At 38.9% G+C, this 27,524-nt stretch overlaps 1 protein-coding gene across 4 annotated transcripts in view; it reads right to left on the bottom strand.

Moving 5' to 3' along the window:
* Positions 1–2,427: 2,427 nt before the first annotated feature.
* The window catches only part of TTC27 (tetratricopeptide repeat domain 27), a 202,164-nt gene continuing 177,067 nt past the window's right edge, over positions 2,428–27,524 (bottom strand). For 3 of the 4 annotated variants that reach the window (XM_032239260.1, XM_032239262.1, XM_032239261.1), the window contains 4 exons: positions 11,838–12,035; positions 10,448–10,559; positions 5,827–5,927; positions 2,428–2,659 (listed from right to left, as the gene is read on the bottom strand). In XM_032239260.1, coding sequence (XP_032095151.1) covers positions 2,537–2,659; positions 5,827–5,927; positions 10,448–10,559; positions 11,838–12,035 — 534 coding nt within the window. In that variant the 3' untranslated portion in view covers positions 2,428–2,536. Of the gene's footprint in view, positions 2,660–5,826; positions 5,928–10,447; positions 10,560–11,837; positions 12,036–13,587; positions 13,688–27,524 lie in introns of those variants that run through there. The other variant, XM_032239263.1, reaches the window with a different exon arrangement.

The raw sequence follows: 27,524 nt of genomic DNA, 5'->3' as shown, positions 1-27,524 counted from the left end.
TAATTCTGAAAGCAAAAGTGTTAATATTAGGAAGCCAAAGCAAAACTTATAAAACATAAGCCATCTGGAAACACAAGTATTTAACCATAATATATCCACACAAAGCACCAAAGACAGTAGAATAAATAATACAGCATTGTTTTAAGTTTTTTTTTTTTTTTTTTTTTTGTGAAAGAGACAGAGTCTTGCTCTGTCACCCAGGCTGGAGTGCAGTGGCATGATCTTGGCTCACTGCAACCTCTGCCTCCCAGGTTCAAGTCATTCTCCTGTTTCAGCCTCCTACGTAGCTGGGATTACAGGCATGCACCACCACGCCCGGCTAATCTTTGTATTTTTAGTAGAGACAGGGTTTCACCATGTTGGTAAGGCTAGTCTTGAACTCCTGATCTCGTGATCTGCCTGCCTTGGCCTCCCAAAGTGCTGAGATTACAGGAGTGAGCCACCACGCCTGGCACGCTTTTTGTTTTTCGAAACAGGGTCTTGCTCTGTCACCCAGGCTGGAGTTCCTACAGGTTCTGTATTACTAACTCTGAGGCTAAGTGAAAGTGTTTTAAGAGATAGGAACAACTTGGTGGCTCACACCTGTAATCCCAGCACTTTGGGGGGCTGAGATGGGTGGATCACCTGAGGTCAGGAGCTCCAGAGCAGCCTGGCCAACATGGCGGCACCCCATCTCTATTTAAAAAAAAAAAAAAAAAAAAAAAAATTATTAAAAAAAAAAAGAAAAGAGAGATAGGAACAACTTGATGGAAAGTACTATTATCATTACACTCATTTGTCAGATGAAAAAGCCAAGTAGCTAAATTAAATATTAAATGTTAGCAGGTGGTAGAGATGAGGCTTTAATTAGAAAACCCCAAGTTTTCCCTACTTTACCTCCCCATACTTTTCTTCAATTATCTTAAACGCTCACATAAGTACGATTTAAAAAACAAAAACAAAAAAAGAATAGATCTATGCCTTTTAAAAAAAGAAAACATCTAGTAACTTTTGCTTTTGTGAGATCACTCCAAGATAAAAGAGGGTACAGCCTTTGTCCAGTGCAGCACTGGAGAACACTACTGCAAGGAGACAGCTCTTCTGTGACTTGGTTTGTGACTTCTCACAATTATTGATGTCTTTCTACCTTGAACTCTAAGGAAAGCAAACCAAAGACCAAAAACTTCTACAACTTTGAAGCTCTACTTCAGTCTTCTACTTGATTGCTGAAATTACTGTCCTTTTCAGTATTTATTTTCTGTCCATTTTCTATCAGAGTTCACAGCTTGATACTAATAAAAATTAATCTTAAAACCTTGTCCCATCCATCCATTCAAGTATCCACCCATCAATCATCCATCATCCATTCACTCATCTATTCCTCAATGGCTTCTATAAAAGGTTTAAGTAGGCCCTTAATGTTAACTCATTTTATTGGTCTTTCTCATGGGTATTGTCTCTGCTATAAGAGAAACTGCTCTGGGGCATATACCAACTTCTTTTTAAGGATAATATGCTAATGGAAAAGAGAAGTCGGTGGTTAAGAAATTAGAGCATTTAGCACTGGTAAGCATTCATAACCAAAATTCATTAATAAAAATTTTTTAAAGACTATTTTTAAATGTTCATGGTTTATGAATTTTTAAGTTTCCAAAAGCAGCTGAAACTCACAGAGAAGCTAGGAGTAGAAATTATTTACATCTTATATATAAGAACATGGGGAAAAAAGGGCCACATGATTTATACATGGGACCCAAAATTTAGCAACCCAAGCCAGGACTTAGAATTCCTCGCTATGACTTTTGTACTAAGATGATTAAGCTCAGCTGCTACCTTCAATATTTGGTTCCATCAACATTGAAAGCATTTTACTTTGGCATTTCTGTAATATGGCACCATTAATAGCTGTCTTTACCCGTAATACCCTAATTAAACAACCATCTTTGGGGCTGGCAGTATACATAATGAAGGGGCAACAGCCCAGGTCCCAGTCGCTAAGTAAAAATCTAGGTTATGCCATTTTTTTCTTGCATTTTCTTGATTTAGAAGTTAAACAATGCTCACATTTCCAATTTACCCAAGTCTGTATCTTTCTGACACAAGCACAAATCTCGAGAAGTATAAATGTTTCTACCTCCAAATCCACTCTTTTATCACTTTTGAACAATAAAGCCGTCAATCTAATGATTTCACAATACTATAAGTTTGTGATTTTTCACCTGTTTAGACTAAGATTTTCCAAAGTATGATCCAATTAATGTTAGGCTGAAAGAGAATAAACCCTATATTAAAAACAAAATGAATTTATTTGCCCTTTGTGCCAAAATACTTCAAGAATAATAAGAATACTGAATTCAACTGTAATTAGACCTAAAGGGATAGGGAGTTTTAAAAATTTAATGTACTTCAGAAAGCATATAAAATTGAGATCACAAAACCAAGAATGTTGTCATAAAACAAATTTATTTTAAAAATCAGTAGCTTGCATTTCAGAGATACTGATATATCTTTTACCAGAAGGTGAAAGCACCTTTTCCAGAAACTGCTTCCAGCAGAGTCAATACTGATTTCTGAACTGGTTGCTTAGGTCTTGGAGCTCTGTCACTAAGGTGTCCATAGCTGTTATGTCATCAGCTAATTCCCCGGAAATTTCTCCAGTTGCCACATCTGTAAAAAGTTGCTGTAATATAAAAAACACAGCAGAAATATTAAAACAATGAAGATTTCTTTGAAGTAAAATAGAGTACAGAGTTTAAAAACCTTTTGCATAATAATACTATACAATTTTAATAGCAATGGTAGTATTTTTTTCTGTTCACTTGCCTAGAAATGTATAAGCTACAATAATTAAATGAATCAAAACAACAGGCTTCAACTTATAAATTCAAATGAGCTCTGTTCTTCAAAGCAGTTGTCTAAATACTGGTTATTCATTTCAATGTTATAGGATAGTTTTTGGATGAGTAGACATAAATTAACCAAACAAAATGAGTTTATTTATTGTGTATACAGGTAAAACAAATATATTCTATATTCAAATTCATATAAATCATACCCTTTATGCTACTTATTTGGAAATTAATTTGGCTTAGGCCTCAGAAACCACAAAGATTATCCTAGCAAAAAAAGTGCAGCAAAATAAAAATAACTGTGTCCTCTCCCTGAAGAAGGAATTGCCTTGGGAAGTTTATTGCAACACATTTCAATAATGTTACCATAGCTGAAAACATTTTGAAATGCCTCTCCAGGAACTGCCTCCTGAGCCAACATAGACACCCAAGAAAATCAGCTTCAGGATTTTATGACCCCATTGTATGTGTGTGTGTGCACATGTGACTGTGTGTATGTTTTATTCAGAAATATAATTTACGTAGCTTGCCATATATCTGTTTCATTGGATTTGACTATATGATTCGTATAGTATTTCATGACAAAATGAAGTAAGAACTGCTCCAGTGTCATCTGTAAACACCTTTTAGGAAAATAATCTAGCCTCACATAGTTTTTTTTTTTTTGGTATGCGTTTTTTTAAATTAAGAATGACAGTGCTTGCAAATCATAATCAATCAATCTGCATCACTTCCCTGTGGGGTAAAGAGGAGGCACAGAGAAACTGAAGCTTAGAAAAGAATGAATAATTTGCTGACAGGCTCTCCAGCACTCTCATGAACAGCCCCCTCATGCCACTCTTGGCAGCAAACCTGTACAAGGACAGGGTACAAGTGGGCAGGGGAGTCACTGTGTCCTGGGGGAGCATGGACTGGATGATTTGTTAGGTGAGTCTCTAGGTACTAGGAGCTTATTTCCATGAAGTCCCTGGCCTGGCAAGAAAAGACTCGAGATTCATTCAATTACGCCCATTTAACATAGGCTGTAAGCAATTTAACATAGTTATCCTCATTCATTTTCAATCTTAATTCATTTTCACTTTCTAAAAGTCACTAAAAAAGAGACTTTTTTGGAATGCAATTCGGTTTGACAAACCCAATTCATTAAACAGAAAAGGCATATGATCTACAAAACCTGAGACTACCACATATATGTAAAACATGCTTCAGAGGAGGCACTGGGAGGTAATTTTTCCCATTTTTGGATAACCCAGTTGGCATCTAATGAGAACGAAAATCTAAACACAGATGATGTTCGGAGGTCGCATTTTCATTTGGCAATCTACCATAATATGGAAAGATGTACAGTACCTGCACAGACAACACTTTTCAAGTCATGTAAGTATAAAATAAAAATAGTAATTTATAAGACAAAGCTTCGCACAGACAAACGGAAGCCACAGTATATCCTGAAGAAGTAAACTATTGTGGATGGGTTAGTGTTCTAATCAAAAGTAGGAAACAAAGTTCCAACTTTGGGAAGGAAAGTCACAGGAAAAAACCCTGCTGCTCTGACTTTGAGGGAGCTCTTGTAGATTTTTGAGAGACACGATTCTGAAGTTGTACGGCCAAGCTAGGAGGAAATACAGTTCTCCTGGGTCATGCAGATAAATAGGAAAAGTAAAGTAAGTTAATTATCTAAGAAGGCAAAAATGATGTCTTGATCTGAAAAGATCAAACCATTAGTAAGAAAAAAAATACTCTGGAAAGACTGTTTCAGAGTAAAAAGGTATTCAGAAGTGGCCTCTGTGTGCCAGAGACTCACTCTCAGAAGTCAGTCAAAATTACTTTGCAACCCAAGATTCCCATAATGAAAGCAAGTAAAGATTAGAAAAGTAAGTACTAAATTGTGCTAGAAGTTATATTTGTCTAAATTTTCTTCCAGATAAATTCTCCAAACCTGGCTGCACAGTAAAATCACCTAGGAAATTTAATAGATTTCCTGGATTCCTTCCCATTCCTGAATCTACATCGGTCACAGATAGAGCCCCAGAATCCCATCTTCCATAAAGCTCCCTGAGTGATTCTTAGGCATCTCCGGCCCAGCACTGGTCCAAAAGTTAGTCTTTGTGAACTAAAGGCGTATTTCTGTTGTCGAACCTGAATCGCCATCAACCTTAACAATTTTGGTCAAATCCATATACCACCTACTTAAAATTTTTATCTAAGTCAATTTTTTTTTTTTTACTTACCTAAGAGTCTTTTTAAAAAGGAAACATTACATCACTATTGTAAATACAAAATAAGCACTAATATTCATGAAATTACAGGTTTGATGTGTTAGTCTACGTTTTTCTAATACGTACTGAAATAAATATATATTTAAACTGAAAGTTTGCCAGTGGCATATATGCCACACTTTGGGGAAAATGACAATAAATACAAGAGCGTTGTTTTAACTTAATTTAAAGAAAGCATTAGGGCTGAATTGTAAACATTAATTTCAAAGAATTTTTTTTTTTTGGAGAAAGTGTCTCACTCTGTCACCCAGACTGAAGTGCAATGACACAATTTCAGCTCACTACAATCTCTGCCTCCCAGGTTCAAGCTATTCTACTGCCTTGGCCTCCTGAGTAGCTGGGATTACAGGCACCCACCACGACCAGCCAATTTTTGTATTTTTTAGTAGAGATAGGGTTTCACCGTGTTGGCCAGGCTGATCTCAAACTCCAGACCTCAAGTGATCTGCCCACCTCAGTTTCCCAAAGTGCTGGGATTACAGGCATGAGCCACCACACCCAGCCAATTTTGAAGACTCTTAAGTCACATACATTTAGAGTGGTCTAGCCATTGGGCCAACAGGATCCTTACTAACACAATCAACGATAAGGGTGCTACAAAATAAAATATAACATGTGCCTAAAATTATCACTGATGTAAAAGATTTAACAGCAATAAGTTGATACTAATGACCTTTTTTCTATATGACCAATGCAACTAATTCACACGTCATTCTCACCTTTGCTTTAGATAACAAGCCCCGTAAATTGAGTCGAACTGAAGAAAGCATTTGTACAGCTTCTTGGGGACTGGATTTGTTTTTACTGCATTTTATGGCCACTGGAAGATAAACATGGAAGGAAACATCCATTAAAAAGTGGTACTGATAATTCACAGGTTCAAAAGCCAATTACTTAATTAGAATTTTATAGTAACAGACTTTGGAAATACTTCCTGTAAAGTTTTTATGTTTGAAAAAGAATAATAATTATGTACATAACTTTTCCCTTTATCCTTCTTTTTTTTTTTTTTTTTTAAAGATACAGGGTTTCACCCTGTTTCTCAGCCTGGAGGTATGGCATGCAGCCTTGAATTCCTAGCTTCAAGTGATCCTCCTGCCACAGCCTCCCAAAGCACTGAGATTACAGGTGTGAGACTTTGCATCTGGCTTTTCTATATTCTTCTTTAAGAATGATAATTTACTGTTCCAGGAAATTTTGAAAGTAAAAACAGGTGATTTTTGGTGAGTTATGGATCACTGGGAAGAGACCCTAAACACCTATACACGCATGCATTAAAGCACACACATGCACACATGTGCACAAACAAAAAAATTAGGCAAGGAGACAAAATGTTACTGAAAACGAAAGTACCCAAACAGACATAAACAAATGCAGCACATCTTTGGGTGGCTTTCCAGGCTACCAAGTCCCCTATGGCAGCTTCACAACGGCCGATGACACAAGCCCAAGGACATGACCTGACAGATATGTACGGCTTAGTTATTACTACATTCTCATACTCAGGGTTTGAAGCGCCATTCCGGAAGAACTGACAACAATCTATGTGCCTTCGTTTAGAGAATGTGATCACAACCAGGTTCTCGAGTTCCTGAGCAATGCTTGGCATCAGCAGAGAATGGAGAAGAGTGAATCACAACTCCGCTGCTAGCTTTCTGGGGAACACATTCTCCTAAAACCTGACATTATTAAGACAGCACGCTCCTTCCTGATAGAAGGCCTGGCTATTAATGCTTTATGAGAACAAGTGAAGAGCTTTGTACAAACATAATGCCCAATATTTCCCCACTGACTTGTTCTTGGTTTTGTTCCCTAAATTATGCTCATGAAATTCAAACAGATCAATAACCAGATACCATTTTAAAATGATGCTAAACAGTGCAAGGATTAAAGTCTACTCCATACTCTAGATTGTAGACCAAGGATAGAAAATAGATTTTCTTTTTTTTTTTTTTTTTGAGACAAGGTCTCACTCTGTCACTAGGCTAAAGTGCAGTGACACAATCATAGCTCACTGCAGCCTCAACCTCCGGGATTCAAGTGTCCTCCTACCTCAGCCTCTCAAGTAGCTGGGACCACAAGTGCACGCCAACACAACCAGCTAATGTTTTAATTTTTTGGTAGAGATGAAGTCTCACTATGTTGCTCAGGCTGATCTTGAACTCCTGGGCTCAAGTGGTCCACCCACCTCAACCTCCCAATTACAGTCATGAGCCACCATACCCAGCCCAATAGATTTCCTTCTGCATGCAAACACTAACCAGTCAGTAGAGGCTGCCTGTGCCTGGCAAAACAGAATTCTGTCATTAATTAATAATACCTTCCATGGCCAGCAAGAACTACATTTGACATTCCTATTTTAGAGTAATAATAAGGAGTAAGAATTAAACTTTGATATTTCTCATTAAAGGGTAAAAGGATGCATAGTAATTGGCAATGTTAAGCCAATTTTCAAAGGGCAGAGTTTGCCCAGAGAGAGTGAGGATTATTAGTGTGTCTCTCTTAGTAGAGGAAAGTTGTAACCACCATGGCAGCGGTATTTGAGCTGTTTAGTACCGAGCGGTTTAGATCAGAAACTGCTGTAATTCTTTTTTTAATCTTCTATTTTCATTCTGACAAAAACAACAGCAAAGCAAAAACACACATACTCTGTTACTTTTCCTACTCAATCCCATTTCCAAAAGGCATTACAGACTGAGACAGAGACAGACAGCTATAGAGAGAGGAATGACCTGCTGTTTCAAATCATCAGAAAAGCTGAGGCAGCAGTGCCTCCTCCATGTAGCCTCCTCCATGCAGACTACAGCTAAAATGCATAAATATTATTTTAAAAGCTCCTAGATGGCAAAAAGCTAACACACTTGAGCCCACCCTTTCCCAAAAAATAAAATAGCAGAAACTGTAAGTATAAACTTTCCAGACAATACAAATTAGGGAGGCCTCAAATACTATGTCAATATTGCAATATCTTATCAAGCTTTCTAAAGTACATGGCTACCTTAACGATATGCAACACAAGGAGTAAACCATGTGGAGATTTTTTTAAACGTTATACAGTCATGCATCTCTTAATGATGGGGATACGTTATGAGAAACGTGTGGTTGGGCCATTTTGGTGTTGTGAGAACATCATGGGGTGTACTTACACAAACCTAGATGGTATAGCTTACCATGCACCTAGGCTACATGGTATATAGCCTACTACTCCTAGACTACAACCCTGTACAGCATGTGACTGTACTAAACACTGTAAGCAATCAGAACTCAATGGTAAGTATTTGTCTATCTAAATATTGGAGAGGTACAATAAAAATATGGTTTTATAATATTATGGGGCCACTGCCATATATGTGGTCCATTGGTGACCAAAATGTTACTATGGGATGCTTGACTGTATTTCCTTTTCATAATTGGGTAGGGTGGAGGAACAGTGTTTTGAAGAGACTCACACACAGAGAAATCCAGCTCATTCTTTGAGCACTGAGGTTAAAAAGTAACAAGGAAACAATTAAGATTTATCTTTATAAATCTAAAATATCATTAGAAACTAAAGCTAGGCATCTACTCAAATATGCTTAAAATGTTGTAGGAGCATTAACACATAATTCAATGGCGTCAAAAAAGAACTTAAAAGAATGGACACTTGCTTTTCTCCAAGTATACCCTGATGAAAAAAGATACCCATAATAGTTTAAACCCAACTTTAAGATGCAAAATAAAGATTTTTTCCTAGAATTTCTCTTTAACCTGTATACTACTCTTTGACAGGTTTAATACCATCACTTGATGAGTACAGAAAATATTGTGGCTTTGACTGCTACAGACCAGCAGTTCTTAGAAATATTTAGAGTTGGCAAGTTGAAGTAGATAAGATAAATTTTTCAAAGCAAATCCTACCCTGCTAATTATGTACCTAATACATCAGTGTGGGTTTCCCCAAATATCATACTATATCATAAAGACTAAAAGCATAAGGACTGGATCCCATCTGAGCCCACCCACCATAAGGTCAGCAGAAGCCACATGAATTCTAACCACACCAAAAACATCCTTCTACAGATCTATTGGCAATTACTCCAAACTTTTCTACATTGACTTTCAGCTATATAGAGCTCAGCACGTCTACCTTACCTGCCAAAAGGTAGGTGACCCAGGAAATTGAATATTTATATCCTTTAGGTCAAACATATCAAAGGTCAAAAGTAGAATTGTTAGGTATCAAGCTAATTTCTAAATTGTTTGAATGTTCTGTGACTTCTTTATAAGCAAGAAAAACTTTATCCTTCTTCCTTTTTTCTCTTTTTAGTTTTGAGTCCCTTATCATCTATAGCTTAAGCCCTCTGGAAGGAAGAGGGTGGTGGTGACAGGGTAATATATTAACATCTAAGCCATACTTAGATGTGAAATACTGCTAAGTGTTTGAATATTTTCATTTATTCTTCATGGGTAGGTATTATCCCATTTTACTGATGAGGAAAAGTAGGCTCAGAGAAGTTAAATTATGTACCCAAAGTCAACCAGCAAGCATGTGGCAGAGCCGGTCCTGGAGTTTAGGTCTCCCTGATTCTAAAGCTCTGCCCTTTGCATTCTTCCTTGTTGGCTCCCTATTTGTTATAATTATTAGCAGCAGGAAGGAGGTTAGGCAAAGAAGTAGGAGAACTTTAGGATTGGTTCATGGTCCTTGTGATTCAGTTCTTAACATTGGGGGCGTCATTATTTTATTGGAACTGCATCAGACACTCATATTCAAATATAAATATAAATATGCATTATTAAATTTCATTGGCATTTTTTGAAAATTAATAATTAAAATCCATCCTTATTTGGACTGTCTTTACCCAACAGGTATATAATTTTATATGTAAGGTTAAACCTTTCCTCAAACAATATCTTCTACCCAAAGATAAGGTTTATATTTTATATGTATTTTGTATACGCTGTAGCTCTTTGCGTATTGCTATGTACTCCAGAGATCTATATGTAAGTCAAGTTAAAGTCAACAGGTTTCCTTCATGCTACGTAATCAACACAAAGAGACTCTGTGTGGAATGAAGTTTATGCAAAGTTGTACAGGTGTTTCACACCTCTAAAAGAGTTTCTAATTTTGTTACTTATTCAAACAGAATATAAGCCTCTATCCTGTTTTTTATTATTACTCCAAAATGCCTATTATATAGTAGGTGGTCTATGAATGTTTGTTGAATTAAATTCAACAATGTCAATATAATGAAACAATTTGATATTATTTATAATGAAACTTTACTTTTGACCAACACTCTTTTTTTGTCAGTAGATAATAAGTCAAAACATTCCATGGATATCAAATGTTACATCAAATACCATGTGCAAGTCCTAAGGCTCTTTGAACAACTTCCTTAAATGATGTAATATCTTTCTCCCAACAACTGGACTGGGTGTCACACTTGTATGCCTTTGAAAGGCACTGGAATGCCTGAGGAAAGAGAAAGAACAACATTCAGAATAAGAAGTAGAATTCACATTTCAAATTCTGTTTCCTGGAAGTCATATGGAACTAATTCCAATGTGAAAAGCAGCATCTGTGTTGTACAGCACATCGTCTATTACTTTCATCAAAGAAGGGGTAGAAATGCACACCCAGTGGCAATAAGCAGTGACAAGAAATCAAATGGATGTACCTGGATTGAGACGCTTCCCTGTAACCAGAAAAATATAAAGGCCAGGTTTGGAAATCTGTAAGTATACAGATTTTCTCAGCATTTGTAGCCATCAGTTTAAGAAACCTGTTTAAAGAATGAGGCATGAACTTGGTTAAAACAATGAACTTGCTGGTAGATATGTAATCTCACAGATGTTTAAAGTACCCTCTTTCAAATCCTTGAGGGAGAAGTGACAGATCAGAGAATTCTGTGTACTCTTAATTCCACATATGCAAGAAAGTCCATAATTCAAGGAGAAATGGAAGGACATGAAAGTAGGAGTGTGCATGTGTGCAGGTGATATGTGTTCTCTGCTGACAAGGCCACAGTGGAAGCCAGCTGTGTGGACTGAGGGAGGAGAGAATGGCAAAGAATCCAGATTAGCTGTGCCATGGCTAATTCCAAACCCACGCAAGGAGTACATTTGATTTGTTGTGGATGTTTTGAAAAGAAACATAAAACAATTATTCCAACCTTGGAAACTCTGCAGTCTCCTTTAAGTTCTAAGATAAGAGGCTAAAGGCATAACTTGAGTGGAACTGGTGTTCTGTTGCACTTGTGAGAAAGGCCAGGGCAACCTTCGTGAAAGTATTACATGTTTTGACTTAAAAGTTATCTTCCAATATCCTTATCTTGTTCCTTTTTCTCTTTTCCTTTCCTAGTCTCCATCTCAGATCTACGCACTGCCTCTGTCCTTGTACCTATCTACTGTAGTCTTTAGCAATGTGCCTACAGAAAGGGGTGTAGAATAAATAACAAAAGACAACTCTTTGCTGCAGATTTAGTAGGGGTGGCAATTTCAAGAGGCCCTTTTGCAGGAAACAGAGAACAACTATGTAAGAAAAACATGGAAAATAAAAACATGAATGTTACAAGTCTTAACCAGCCTACAATTCAAAGTACGTAGGTTAAAGACTGAATCAGAACTGAACTCGAGCATAGTAATCCTCTTTTTCAATTTGTTAAACTCTTCCTCCACCCATCAAAAAAGTAGATCTAATACACACATGTTCAAACGAAAGGCAAGGGGTCAGGAGGAATGAAGGACTTACCTTTTCATTTTCATCAGGCTTTTCACTCTGCCCATTTCCATATACGTGGGCATACAGCCTCCAGATTTCTCCATCATTTGTCACTCTTGAAGTCACTCTGCCAAATAACTCCTGCAGCTTTCCTCTGAGGCCAGTTGCAACATCTCCACTTCGATCAGTCATCCCATCAATCACTGCCCTAACTAGAATTTTAAGGACCTTAAAAATGCACAGAAGAAACTGGTAAGCTAGAAACCAACAAACAATAACAAAAACAAAGAGCTACTTCACCATCATCAAAGACAATGACAATGAAAAACCTTGTGAAACTTGTTAAGAGTATCTTTTAAGCTTTTAAAAAATAAAATAAAATTCAATCCTGGAGTACTCTCTAGGATCTCATACTGACCACCTCTCTGGTTGTCCCTTCTTAAGCTTCTGGGGAGGGTTCTCCTTTCATACAAAGAGCCCTACATTCAGTGGTTGGCTCTTCTTACCTAGAGCATTCTCTCTGAATGATCAGACCTACACCTATAGCTTCATATATATTGCTGAGTTGGCTTTGCTAGTGTCTGTGCAGCTCCAGTCAGATTCCCCTCTAGAGCTCCAGGACTGTGCACCTCAATATCTACCAGACAGGTCACACCAACATCTCACACTCCATCTATGCAAGAGTGAAACATAGATCTCAAGTTGCTCTTCCTCCTGTAATCTCTAGGTGAACCTATCCACACAGTTCCCAATAATCTGATCATCAGCCTAGATTCTCTCCCACTTCTGCCACAACTACTGATTTGATTTTCAACATTCCTAATGAATCCTAAATACAGCCTTTCCTACCTTAGTTTGGGCCTCATTAACTTCATCTGGGATGCTATAACAACCTTCTAATTCCACTTAAAGAGGTCCTAGCCTCTCCTAATTACTAAATGATAAACTGTTAATGCATTTGCATTAGGCATGCGAAGTGTCTAGCAAGTCTCTTTTCTTTCCAACTACCCCAGGTTGGCCCCCCATTTAGCAACTTCTTGGCTATCTTATTATCAGTTAGTCTTTACACATTCTATCCCAGATGCTTTGAATACTGACAGATGGCTTAAACTGCAGCCCATAGCAGGTTATATTATAAAAAGGCACATCTGACATATCTACATTAAGCTGTGTATCTGAAGCCAGCTCCTTGGAGGCACAGAAAACACAACCTCAATCTTTCACTCCTTTAATGGTGGGACAGCAAAAGAACCAGCTTGAAAAAAGTACTCTAAAACTGTGCTAGTCAGTGCAGTCCATGGACCAACACCACTGGCACCAGAGCTTGTTAGAAATGCAGAATCCTAGATAGAAATGCTGATCCATCTTGGACTGAGATTCTGCATTTCCAACAAGGTCCAGGTGATGCTGATGTTGACAGTCTGTAGACCATGCTTCGAGAAGCAAGGGTCCAAGAGACAGCTGCCCACATCTTCATTTTTACTGTGAACTGCAGGGAGAGGATGATATTTTATCACTTTGTATCACCAGTATTTAATATAGCGCCTGGCATACTGCACTGACTCAATAAATACTTGTGCCTGAAAGACTGAATGAATATGCCTCTTTGGACAGTGTAGCTAAGAGAAACGCAACCAGTATGAGATCTTACTGTCTCCTCATAGAACATTCTGATCCATGCATGAGATGTGGCTGAAGAGTAGGGGCTCTTCTGGAACATGAATACTTTTAGGAATGTGAACTCAGACTCATGGTTCTAATTACATACAGTGATAAAAGAAGACAGAAAATTCAGCTGTGCTTTTTCTTTCTTGTTTGGACAAGGTACATCATCTCTGTCTGTAAATTCACATAGCAATCCCACATGTGTACTTTTGAATCTGAAAGTAATCAAATTCATATTACAATCCCATTGGTGTCCTTAAATCTGAAAGTAACAAAGCAGAAGAAACAGTTTGAATGTGTACTGCTTGTTTCTAGTGATCACTCTATAAGCATTTCAGGTATTAACAAGCTTCGAAAAAGATGATTTATTAAGATAGTGACTAATGTACAAATGAAACATACTAATAAGTGATACTTTGCTTCTTCTGGAATTCTATAGTTGGCTCAACATCCCATCCCTTAACGTTAGCCTACTGGGGAGACGATGTGGGGAGAGAAAGCTTTTCGTGTGCTTGCCAATAAAAATGAAGAGCTATAGCACTGGCATCAAAGAGGGAAAAAGTTGGTCGTGTGTGTGTGTGCCTCCTCTGTGTGTGTGTGTGCATGTGCATGTGTTTGCAGGGGCATGATGGGAACTGCAGAAGGGCAGGGAGGTGACGCAGCTGTCTGTTGTGGGGGTAGGGAGGGAATGGAACTGTAGGTAGGGCAGATACTGAATGCCTCTGCCATGGAACTGTATGTAGGGCAGATACTGAATGCCTCTGCCCAATTCATATGCAGATACCGCCAGAAGAGAGAGGAGAGGGGGAATAACCAATTTGTTTCATGCTCCCCATCCGCATGTTCAATGACCAGTGAAATAGCTGGGCCTGGAGCTTAGCAAACAGTTCCACATTGAAAGAATAGATAACAAGAATCATTCACCATCATGGCAGATATTGCCTCAAGAGACTACATTGGGCAAGAATAAGGCTGAGGACAGAATCTTAAAGAATACAACATTTAAGAAGAGGGCAAGTAGGCTGAGCATGATGGCTCATGTCTGTAATCCCAGCACTTTGGGAGGCAGAAGTGGGTGGATCACCTGAGGTCAAGAGTTTGAGACCAGCCTGGCCAACATGGTGAAACCCTGTCTCTACTAAAAATACAAAAATAATGAGCTGGGTGTGGTGGCGGGTACCAATAATCCAGCTACTCGGAAGGCTGAGGCAGGAGAATTGCTTGAACCCAGGAGGTGGAGACAGCAGTAAGCCATGATCGCGCCATTGCATTCCAGCTTGGACAACAAGAGTGAAAATCTATTTTTAAAAAAAAAAAAAAAAAAAAAAGAGGGCGAGAGAAGATCCGAGATGGTCGAATAGGAATTGCTCTGGAGTGCAGTTCCCAGCGAGAACAACACAGAGAGTGAGTGATCACTGCATTTCCAAATGACTTTTAATGCCCACAGACCAGAAGACTGATGGGCTGAAAAGCTCCACGAGTTTCCAGCATGGCTATTTCAGCTGGTGCCGCAGGTCTCCGCACAAAAACTCACAAAAATCTGGGTGGGTGTTTCAAGTGGTGCCTGGAACGCCTTGGAGGCAGAGCCACCCATTCAACTGAATATAAAGGGGGCTGAAACAGGGAGCCTGATGATCTGGCTCAGTGTGTCCCAACCCCACAAAGTCCAGCAATGTGAAACGCTCTGGATTGAGTTTCACAGCAAGCACAGGTGGACCCCGGATGGTACAGCTCAGTGGGGGGAAGGATGTCAGCCATTACCAAGGCAGTCCACCATTACCGAGGGAGACCGCCATTACCTAGGTGGTTCTAACTGTACCTCTGTAAACAAAACTGCAAGGAAGTTCACACAGCAGCTGGGCCGAACTGACAGCAGCTCAGCAACGGCTCTGCTGGCAGACTGTGACTAGACTATCTCCTTGCTGGACAGAGCATCTGCGAAAAAAGGCAGTAGCATGTCAGGAACTTATAAATAAAGCCCCACCTTCCCAGGACACAGCACCTGGGAGAAAAATGCAGTTATGAGTTCCGCTGCAGCACACTTAAACTTACCTTCCCAGCAGCTCTGAATGGAACACCAAAGCTCACAGCTCAGCACTTGAGCTCCTATAAGGGACAGACTGTCTCCTCAAGCAGCTCCCTGATCCCCATATATCCAAAAAGATACCTCATAAAGGACAGCTCAGGCTAACAACTAGTGGATACCCTTCCAGAACAAAGATAACAGAAGAAACTGGCAGGAATCCTTAATGTTCTGCAGCCACCACAGGTGATCCCGGGGCAAGCAGGGTCTGGAGTGGACCTCCAGCAGTCCTACAGCAGAGGAGCCTGACTGTTAGAAGGAAAACTAAAAAACAGAAAGAAATAACTTCATCATCAATGAAAAGGACATCCACTCAGAGACCCCATCCAAAAGTCACCAACTACAAAGACCACAGGCAGATAAATCCATAAAGACAGGAAGAAACCAGCATAAAAAGGATGAAAACACCCAAAAGCAGAAAGCCTCTGATCCTCCAAAAGATCACAACTCCTCACCAGCAAGGGAACAAGGCTGGAAGGAGAATGAGTCTGAGGAATTGACAAACACAGGCTTTAGAAGATGGGTAATAACAAACTTCTCTGAGCTAAAAGACCATGTTCTAACCCAATGCAAAGAAACGAAGAACGGTGAAAAAAGGTTAGATGAAATGCTAATGAGAACCAACAGCTTAAAGAGGAAAAATGACTTGATGGAACTGAAAAACACAACATGAGAACTGCGCAAAGCATACACAAGTTTCAATAGCTGAATAGACCAAGCATAAGAAAGGATATCAGAGACTGAAGATCAACTTAATGAAATAAAATGAGAAGGCAAGATTAGAGAAAAATGAGTGAGAAGAAATGAACAAAGCCTACAAGAAATATGGGATTATGTGAAAAGACCTAATCTACATTGGATAGGTGTACCCGAATGTGATGGCCAGAATGAATCCAAGCTGGAAAACACTCTTAAGGATAGTATCCAAGAGAACTTCCCCAACCTAGCAAGCCAGGCCAACATTCAAGTCCAGGAAATACAGAGAACACCACAAAGACATTCCTCAAGAAGAGCAACCCCAAGGCACATAATCGTCAGATTCACCAGGGTTGAAATGAAGGAAAAAATGCTAAGGGCAGCCAGAGAGAAAAGTCAGATTACCCACAAAGGGAAGCCCATCAGACTCACAGCAGATCTCTCAGCAGAAACCCTACAAGCCAGAAGAGAGTGGGGGCCAATATTCAACATCCTTAAAGAAAAGAACTTTCAACCTAGAATTTCGTATCCAGCCAAACTAAGCTTCATGAGCGAAGGAGAAATAAAATCCTTTACAAACAAGCAATTGCTCAGAGATTTCGTCACCACCAGGCCTGACTTCCAAGAGCTCCTGAAAGAAGCACTAAACATAGAAAGGAACAACCAGTACCAGCCACTCCAAAAATGTACCAAATGGTAAAGATCATCAACACAATGAAGAAACTGTGTCAACTAATCTGCAACACAACTCGATAGCATTAAAATGGTAGAATCAAACTCACACATAACAATATTAACCTTAAATGTAAATGGGCTAAATGCTCCAATCAAAAGACACAGACTGGTAAATTGGATAAAAAGTCAAAACCCACGGGTGTACTGTATTCAGAAAACCCATCTCACATGCAAGGACACACATAGGCTCAAAATAAAGGGATAGAGGAAGATTTACCAAGCAAATGGAGAACAAAATAAAAGGAGTTATTATCCTAGTTTCTAATAAAATAGACTTTAAACCAACAAAGATCAAAAGAGACAAAGAAGGGCATTACATAATGGTAAAAGGATCAATGCAACAAGAAGAGCTAACTATCCTAAATATATATGTACCCAATACAGGAGCACCCAGATACATAAAGTAAGTTCTTAATGACCTACAAAGAGACTTTGACTCCCACTCAATAATAGTGGGAAACTTTAACACTCCACTGTAAATATTAGACAGATCAACAAGACAGAAATTAACAAGGATATCCAGAATTGAACAGGGATCTGGACCAGGTAAACCTAACTGACATCTACAGAACTCTCCACCCCAAAACCACAGAATATACATTCTTCTCAGCAACACATCACACCTACTCTAAAATTGACCACATAATTGGAAGTAAATCACTCCTTAGCAAATGCAAAAGAATGGAAGTCATAACAAACAGTCTCTCAGACCACAGTGCAATCAAATTAGAACTCAGGATTAAGAAACTAACTCAGAACTACACAACTTCATGGAAACTGAACAACTGGCTCTTGAACGTTGACTGGATTAACAATGAAATGAAGGCAGAAATAAAGACATTCTTCAAAACCAACGAGAATGAAGACACAATGTACTAGAATCTCTGGGAAACATTTAAAGCAGTGTCAAGAGGGAAATTTATAGCAATAAATGCCCACATGAGAATCAAGGAAAGATCTAAAATCAACACCCTATCGTCAAAATTGAAAGAGCTCGGGGAGCAAGATAAAAAAACTCAAAAGCTAGCAGAAGACAAGAAATAACTAAGATCAGACAGAACTGAAGGAGACAGAGACACAAAAAAACCTTCAAAAAAAAAAAAAAAAATCAATAAATCCAGGAGCTGGTTCTCTGAAAAGATCAACAAAGTAGACAGACTGCTAGCCAGATTAATAAAAAAGAAAAGAGAGAAGAATCAAATAGATGCAATAAAAAACAATAAAGGGGATATCACTACTGATTCCACAGAAATACAAACTACCATCAGAGATTACCACAAACAACTCTAAGCACATAAACCAGTAAACCTGGGAGAAATGGATAAACTCCTGGACGCTTGGACCCTCCCAAGCCTAAACAAGGAAGAAACTGAAACTCTGAATAGACCAATAACAAGGGCTGCAGTTGAGGCAGCAATTAATAGCCTGCCAACCAAAAAAAGCCCAGGTCCAGAGGAGTTCACAGCAGAATTCTACCAGATGTACAAAGAGGAACTCAGAGACTAAATCAAAAAAGAAAACTTCAGGCCAATATCCATGATGAATGTAGATGCAAAAATCTTCAATAAAATACTGGCAACCTGACTGCAATAGCACATCAAGAAGCTTATCCATCATGATCAAGTAGGCTTCATCCCTGGGATACAAGGCTGGTTCAACTTATGCAAGTCTATAAATGTAATCCACCACATAAACAGAACCAAAGACAAAAACCACATGATTATCTCAATAGATGCAGAGAAGGCCTTTGACAAAATTCAACAGCCCTTTATGCTAAAAACTCTCAATAAACTAGGTATCGATGGAATGTATCTCAAAATAGTAAAATCTGTTTATGACAAACCCACAGCCAATATCATACTGAATGGGCAAAAACTGGAAGCATTCCCTTTGAAATCTGGCACGAGACAGGGTGCCCTCTCTCACCACTCCCATTCAATATAGTATTGAAAGTTGTAGCCAGATCAATCTGGCAAGAAAAAGAAATAAAGAGGATTCAATTAGGAAAGGAGGAAGTCAAATTGTCTCTATTTGCAGATGACATGACTGTATATCTAGAAGACCCCATTGTCTCAGCCCCAAATCTTCTTAAACTGATAAAGCAACTTCAGCAAAGTCTCAAGATACAAAATCAGTGTGAAATCACAAGTATTCCTATACGCCAATAACAGAATTAAAGAGAGCCAAATCAAGAATGAACTGCCATTCACAACTGCTACAAAGAGAATAAAATGCCTAGGAATACAACTAACAAGGAATATAACAAAGATGTAAAGGACCTCTTCAAGGAGAGAACTACAAACCACTGCTCAAGGAAATAAGAGAGGGCACAAACAGATGGAAAAACATTCCATGCTCATGGTTAGGAAGAATCAACATTGTGAAAATGGCCATACTGCCCAAAGTAATTTATAGATTCAACGCTATCCCCATCAAGTTACCTATGACCCTCTTCACAGAACTGTAAAAAACCACCTTAAACTTCACATGGAACCAAAAGAGAGCCTGCATAGCCAAGACAATCCTAAGCAAAAAGAACAAAGCTGTGGGCATCATGCTACCTGACTTCAAACTATACTACAATGCTACAGTAATCAAAACAGCATGGTACTGTACGAAAACAGAGATATAGACCAATGGAACAGAACAGAGGCCATGGAGGTAACACAACACATCTATAACCATCTGATCTTTAACAAACCAGATGAAAACAAGCAACAGGGAAAGCATTCCCTGTTTAATAAATGGTGTTGGGAAAACTGGCTAGCCATGTGCAGAAAGCAGAAACTGGACCCCTTCCTGACAACTTACACCAAAATTAACTCCAGATGGGTTAAAGACTTAAACATAAGACCTAGCACCATAAAAACCCTAGAAGAAAGCCTAGGCAAAACCATTCAGGACATAGGCATAGGCGAGGACTTCATGACTAAAACACTAAAAACATTGGCAACAAAAGCCAAAATAGACAAATGGGATCTAATTAAACTCCACAGCTTCTGTGCAGCAAAAGAAACAATCATTAGAGTGAACTGGCAACCAACAGAATGGTAAAAAAATTTTTGCAATCTACCCATCTGACCAAGGGCTAATATCCAGAATCTACAAAGAACTAAAACAGATTTACAAGAAAAAAACAAACCCATTCAAAACTGGGCAAAGGACATGAACAGACACTTTTCAAAAGAAACACATATAAGGCCAACAAACATACGAAAAAATGCTCATCATCACTGGTCATTAGAGAAATGCAAATGAAAACCACACTGAGATACCATCTCACACCAGTTAGAATGGCGATCATTAAAAAATCTGGAGACATCAGATGCTGGAGTGGATATGGAGAAATAGGAACACCTTTACACTGTTGGTGGGAGTGTAAATTAGTTCAACCATTGTGGAAGACAGTGTGGAGATTTCTCAAGGACCTAGAAATAGAAATTCCATTTGACCCAGCAATACCATTACTGGGTATGTACCCAAAGGATTATAAATCATTCTATTATAAAGACACATGCACACGTATGTTCATTGCAGTACTGTTTACAATAGCCAAGACCTGGAATCAATCCAAATGCCCACTGATGATAGATTGGACAAGGAAAATGTGGCACATATACACCATGGAATACTATGCAGCCATAAAAAACGATGAGTTCGTGTCCTTTGTAGGGACATGGATGAATATGGAAACCATCATTCTCAGCAAACTGACACAAGAACAGAAAATCAAACACCGCATGTTCTCACTCACAGGCAGGTGTTGAACAATGAGAACACATGGACACACGGAGGGGAGCATCACACACTGGGGTCTGTTGGGAGGGACTAGGACTGGGACAGCAGCAGGAGGGAGGTTGGGGAGGGATAACATGGGGAGAAATGCCAGATATAGGTGATAGGGGGATGGAGGCAGCAAACCACATTGCCATGTATGTACCTATGCAACAGTCCTGCATGTTCTGCACACGTACCCCAGAACCTAACATACAATTTAAAAAATAAAATAAAAAATATTTTTATTTTAAAAATAGGGGCAAGTAGAGAACTCACTCATCAAACTGAAAAGGAGTGTCCAGAAGGTAAGAAAGTGATGTCGTGGAAACAAAGGAAGAAGAAAGTTACAAGGAAAGTACATCTACAAAGGATCAGGAATGGAAGATTCCACTGGATTTGACAATGATAAGGGTGAGTGACCACAATCCAGAACCAAAGCCAGAACAAGGAAGACAGGCGAGATCATGATTTCAGACAAGAGGCTTAAAAAGAAAGAGAAGAACATAAAAACCAAGACGATTATTAACATCACAAAAAATGAAGAGAAACCCCCCCCACAGTCGTAGTATCCTATAATACTCATTTTGAATATGATTTGCATAGGCATTTAGTGTATTTGTTTAACCAAAATGTTAATATAAATATATTAGGAAGATAAGAAAGGAAGTGCTGGTATAACAGTTCTCATTTACTGTAAGAAGTCAACAGATAATGCCTCATTGTTTAATAAAAAATAGCAGTAATATGTAACTATTAAACTAAAAAATGGAAAGGTACGAATAGCAGAAGAGACACTAAAGGGTTTCTCCTTTTTTGGAGAAAGGTCTTGAAGAGTGAGGAAGGGTAAAAAGGAAATAGCTAGATTTTGTAATGAGCCTTTTACTATTACTTGACCGGTAAAACTATATGCCCGTTATTTTAATAATAATTTTAAAATACAGAAAAAGCAGACATGAATACATTCAAAGATTGGCAAAGAAGAAACAAATGATGACACACGTGAACATTTATTAGACTTGCCTTTAATGTCCCATAATGGTGATTACCTTGGAGGTTTTGGGGGTAGTAGTGACTAAAAGAAGGAAGGGAGGGTTAGGGGAATTTGGGGAGTGCCGGTAATGCTCTGACTCACCTGGTTACACAGGTGTTTTCTCTTCATGAAAATTTTTATGTGTACTTACGATTTGTATACTTTTCTGTATGTACATTATATTTCAATTTAAAAATATTCCCTGTACTTAAGAAAACCTCATAAAGTGAAGGAAGAATATGTAGTGTTACTTAAATACATTAACAAATGAAGTTAATATTCAATCTTAAAAAGTGATTCTAGATTGGTAACAATTATTTCTAAAAAGCATTACAGTAATTTTATAACTTACTGGCTAATATTATTTTTATTCCCACTTAGGCAGAAAAATCAAATTCTGGTTATCCAGACTGACTGCAAAAGCAATAACTTTTAATATGACATAGATATAACTGATCTTTAGAAAATAGGTATTTGAGATTAAAAGGAGCAGAGTGTTATGACAGTATTTCTTTGATTAAACAAATCACCCATGAGTACAATTTCCTCTTGGGCAGTCCTCAAGTTTACCAGCACTACACCCCTTTGCCTCATCAAAAATGAAAAAAAAAATTTTAAATAGGTAAATATTTATATCCACTGTTACATGTAAATTGTTAAGATTAACCTATCAGCAACAAGTCAAAACTATAAATTACTACATATGTAATAAGTGACTCAAGAGTCGAAAATTGAAGTTTAAGATTTTAGAGGTGGAATAACTCTTGGGGAAACAGGACCCAAGATATGGCCAAAGGGATGGGTTGTCACTGACGTAAAGGCCTCTGTTATGTCCAAAGTACTGGAGATACTATCTACCTAAACACCAAGTACCAATATGAGCCAGATCTAGAATGGAGCGGAAGATACACAGTTGATGAAGTAGGTCATGAACGTGGGGAAGTGACTAGCAGTAATGAGCACAGGCTTTCTGTCCACTTACATTACAGAACCGTTCTATTAAAGGAGCCAATATACACATAAGAGGTTTGGAAAGTGTGAAGCAATATAAAAGATAAACTATTACGATTTTCATCGATCCTCAACTACCTTACTCTGTTGGAAGTGGACAGTAATGCCCACATTGCTGGCTCACTCACTGTACTGCCCTGACTGTTAGCTCACTTCTATGTTTCCTTATGGTTCAAAATAGAACTCACGAAAAACAGAATTCACCACCACGGTGTCGGCCCTTGATACCTCCCTACTACTTCTGCCATGAGCACTCACTATCTGATTTCACTAAGTTCTCACAATAACCCTAGGAAGCAGGTACTTTATTACCCGTACTTTACAAATTAAAAAATTGAGGTGGCCGGGTGTGGTGGCTCACGTCTATAATCCCAGTACTTTGGGAGGCCAATGTGGGTGGATCAGGAGGTCAGGGGTTCAAGACCAGCCTGGCCAAGATGGTGAAATCCCGTCTCTAGTGGTGGTGGGCACCTGTAATCCCAGCTACTCAGGAGGCTGAGGTAGAGAATTACTTGAACCTGGGAGGCAGAGGCTGCAGTAAGCCAAGATCACTCCACTGCACTGCAGCCTGAGCAACAGACCAAGACGCTGTCTCAAAAAAAAAAAAAAAAAAATTGAGGCTTAAAGAGCTAAAACAAACTTTCTCATGGTCACACAGCACAGTGAGTCATGAAACTGGATTCTGATCATCAGTGACATGTGACTCCTGAGCTTTAATAAGGATGAAGCAATGAAACAATGAGGCAGATAACACCTCTTACATATATAGCATTTCCTATGTGCCACATGCTCTATGAGCACATGTAGCCCACCCATCAACCCTACGAGGAAGATGTATTGTTATGTGCATTCTGCAGATGAACACACTGGAGCACAGCGGAGCTGAATAACCTCTCCCAGGTCACATCTAGGGAAAGCAGGCTTCATGCTTGAATCTGAACTCCATCTGAGTCCTGGATCCCGTTAGCAGGCATTTGCTGTATTAATTTACAAAACACAGCTTTCCACTCCTCTTTCTTCCTTTCTATTAAGTTCTTTTACATTGGAAAGGTTTCTCTTTTATGAAACATGTATGCTAGTAACTTTTAGCATTTCATTATCATTTCTATGCTACATCTTTTGTTGTTGTTGTTGAGACGAAGTCCTGCTCTACCGCCCAGGCTAGATTGCAGTGGCGCTATCTCGGCTCACTGCAACCTCCGCCTCCTGGGTTCAAGCGATTCTCCTGCCTCAGCCTCCCAAGTAGCTGGGATTACAGGCACCCAGCTATTTTTGTATTTTTAGTAGAGATGGGGTTTCACCATCTTGGCAAGGCTGATCTCGAACTCCTGACCTTGTGATCCATCTGCCTCAGCCTCCCAAAGTGCTGGGATTACAGGTGTGAGCCACCACGCCTGGCTTCTTTGCTAAATCTTGAATCAACCAAAACAAAAATGGCTTTTGTTTTTGTAAATTTTTTAAATTAGAATTTCTCCCAAGTCAGAGCTAATACAAAATTAAAAAAAGAAAATTCCTATTGGGTCCATTGGCCAATCACAAACACTACTAACATAAGAATAAATTGTTTTCTAATCTTTTTATTATGTGAACATTTTATGGTATAATACTATGTAAACTGTTATAGCTTTTTTACTGTAACATTATGCTATAGAATTTTTTTCATGTTTTCCACATTCCCTTTAAGTATATTATTTTGATAGATTCAAGATATGGTTGATAGACCATAATCTATTTAGCAATTCCCCTTTGCTTAGATCATTAGGCTGTTTCCATGTGCTGCCACTGTTATCAGTAGTAGTATAAATAAAACACTTTAGTGCATATCTTTGTGCCTAAAGACTTTTTTCATACTGAAACTTTCCTTAGGTTAGAATTCCAGGAACAGAATTACGGAGTTAAAAGAATAAATATTTTAAGACTCTAGAGATAAACGAGGTATTCTCTAAAAAAGCTAAATCAAATTAGGTGCCAATGAATAGTAGTGTGTATAAAAACATCATTTAATTGCGTATTACCAGCACTGGGTATATAAATATTTTTTAATCTTTGATATTCTATTCTACAAAAGGTATATGCAGCTATTTTTCTGAACTATGTTTCTTTCATTATTAGTGAAGTTAAACTTTTCTATGTCCTTAAACATTTCCAAATGTTTGTGGACTAAAGATATTTCCTTTCTAAGAAATTAACGTTTTCTTTCTTTTTCATTTTTTTTTTTTTTTTTTGAGACGAGACAGAGTCTCACTCTGTCACCCAGGCTGGAGTGCAGCGACACAATCTTGGCTCACCGCAACCTTTGCAGCCAGGGTTCAAGTGATTCTCGTACCTCAGCCTCCGGTGTAGCTGGGACTACAGACGCACACAACCACGCCCAGCTAATTTTTTTGTATTTTTAGTAGAGATGTGGTTTTGCCATATTGGCCAGGCTGGTCATTCCTGACCTCAGGTGATCCACCAATCTCGGCCTCCCAAAGTGCTGAGCCACCGTACCCGGCCTACATTTTTTTTCTTAAGTTGTACTGAACTCCTTTTTCCCCAATGTGTAGTTTCACTGTTAATCTTCATGATAAACTAACACGTTGCCTACTCCTGAATCCTAACCTCGCACGACAACAACCTTGCTTGAAAAAAGAGAGAGTTGATGATCTGAAAAAGTACAGTAAACATGTGAGAAACCCTGGAGAGACAGAAGCAGATTGGATCCTAATACGATGGAGGACATAGCTCAAGGGGAAAAGTGCTAGGTACAAAGGCTGAGAAAAGTGTTTATCTGTCCCTTTTTCTTCCACATCCTACTATCCATGACGTTTACCATCAGCATGGAGGGACTAAAACTGCAGTGCAAGGCAGGGATCATGTGTGCACATCAGGGCAGAAGGCCTAGCCAGGGTAGACAGCAGACAGCAAAGGCATGGGCAGCCTGGCTGGCCCCTAAGAGTGCCCTCCTACTTTGCCTCCACTCACGGAGGTTAGGTAACTACTCAGGAAGATGGGCATTGGAAAAGAGCAATGGTGAAGGTAAGGGAGGTTTCCTGAGGAGCCTTGGTGGTGGTGGGAGGTGGCAGTGGTAAAGTATATCCAATGGGTTCCCCCTATGGCCCAGCCTCACCAGGAAGTTCAGTAAGTTAGGTCCTGGGCTTTAGCCCCTGCCATCAAACATATATTACCAGTTGAATAGCCAATACCCCAGGGAAGTATGAGCCAACAGGGAAAAAATTGTGTAACCATGATAAAATAAACAAATTGAACAGCCTGTGTGAAAGAGTTAAAGGGTCATGTGTAGAAAATCTTGCAACTTGTTTTCATAATAGGCATTCTCAGGAAGATGAGAGAGAAAACCAAGGGAATAGATGAGCCCCCTTGAGTAGTATATATGGGAAGAAACATAATGTGAGGACTGAACTTGGAGTTGTTCTCACAAAGACAGAAAGAAAAGGATGAGTTGGCAAAGAAGATTAGGATGCAGCAGCCGGTGTGGAAAGAAATGTGAAATTCTGGAAGCCAACAGAATAAAGGAGAGGGCAATGGTGTTTAATATTGCTGGAAACCTGAGGACCAGCTCTGTCCACTAGATGTGGCAATCTGGAACTTAATAACAGCACTCTAAGTGGACTAGGGGACATAAAACTGCAATTGCATAAGTGCCAAAGAGGATGAGGAGAGGAAGCGGAAATAATGTGGAGAGATGCCTGTGTTGAGAGCCTGACTATAAACAGCAGCAGAGAAACGGGGTGATGATAGGCGAAAAGTAAGTTTTAAAAATTATTTATACAAAGTTTAAAACATTGGTAACTTTTAAAAACTAGGGCACCAAATAAATGCATTTAGTGATATTTTCCTGTTTGTACTGTAATGAATTATAAATGGAAATTTTAATCAATGATTATAAGGAAAGGCCCACTCGCCTTTTTATCAGAAACTAAATCTAATGGTCCACTCCAAAGATAATTATTTAATCTCCATTTTTTTTTCCCCTTGGGGTTCTGGACACCCTTGTGGATCTAATGAGAGTTTTTCATCCTCTTCCTAGTATGCACATATCTGTATACATAAATTATTTCATAGTATGTCAGGGAATGTCACAATCTGCTGAAGACTAATAACAGAAACTTCTCAGAAATCCTAATTCATCTAACATAACTTGGGATTCCAGTCTTATCTCCCAATATTGTATATGACTAAGTTTGTGCCTCTTTTGAAAAGTTTTATTAGTTTTCATCAACTCCCTTCCTAGTCTCATCGGCTCTTTTGTCACTTCCAGATGTTCAAACCTCTGGTGGTGTTCACTAAAGACAAGACTTTCACAGGAGTGGTTGAGGTCTTTCTGGTCTTCCCTTGGTGAGCCTCTGTGCCTGTCACCTCTGCTACCACTAACAGCTCCCAGTGAGGTATTGGATCTACTCCCCTATCTTTATGAACACCACTGTTCTCAATGCTACTGCTACAACTGTTTTCTCCCTGAAATAGAGTACAAAAGTTGTGGTGGGCTGAATAACATTCCCCCAAAATTCATGTGCACCTAGAACCTCAGAATGTAACCTGAAATAGGGTCTTTGCAATGTAACTAGTTAAGGGGAGTTGTCATTCTGGACTAGGGTTGGCCTAATTCCAATGACTTCTTCAGAAGGAGAGAACACAGAGGAGAGGAGGTGGAAATGGAGGCAGTGATTGGAGTTAGGCTGCCATAGCTGAGGAGCGCCAAGAACCTGAGAAGAGGTAC

The sequence above is a fragment of the Sapajus apella genome, unplaced genomic scaffold (genome assembly GCF_009761245.1).
Source record: "Sapajus apella isolate SASKATOON/1434 unplaced genomic scaffold, GSC_monkey_1.0 scaffold44, whole genome shotgun sequence".
Taxonomy (NCBI): Eukaryota; Metazoa; Chordata; class Mammalia; order Primates; family Cebidae; genus Sapajus; species Sapajus apella.
The sequence above is the reverse complement of the archived record's forward strand: the minus strand, read 5'-3'. Positions and strand labels throughout refer to the sequence as shown.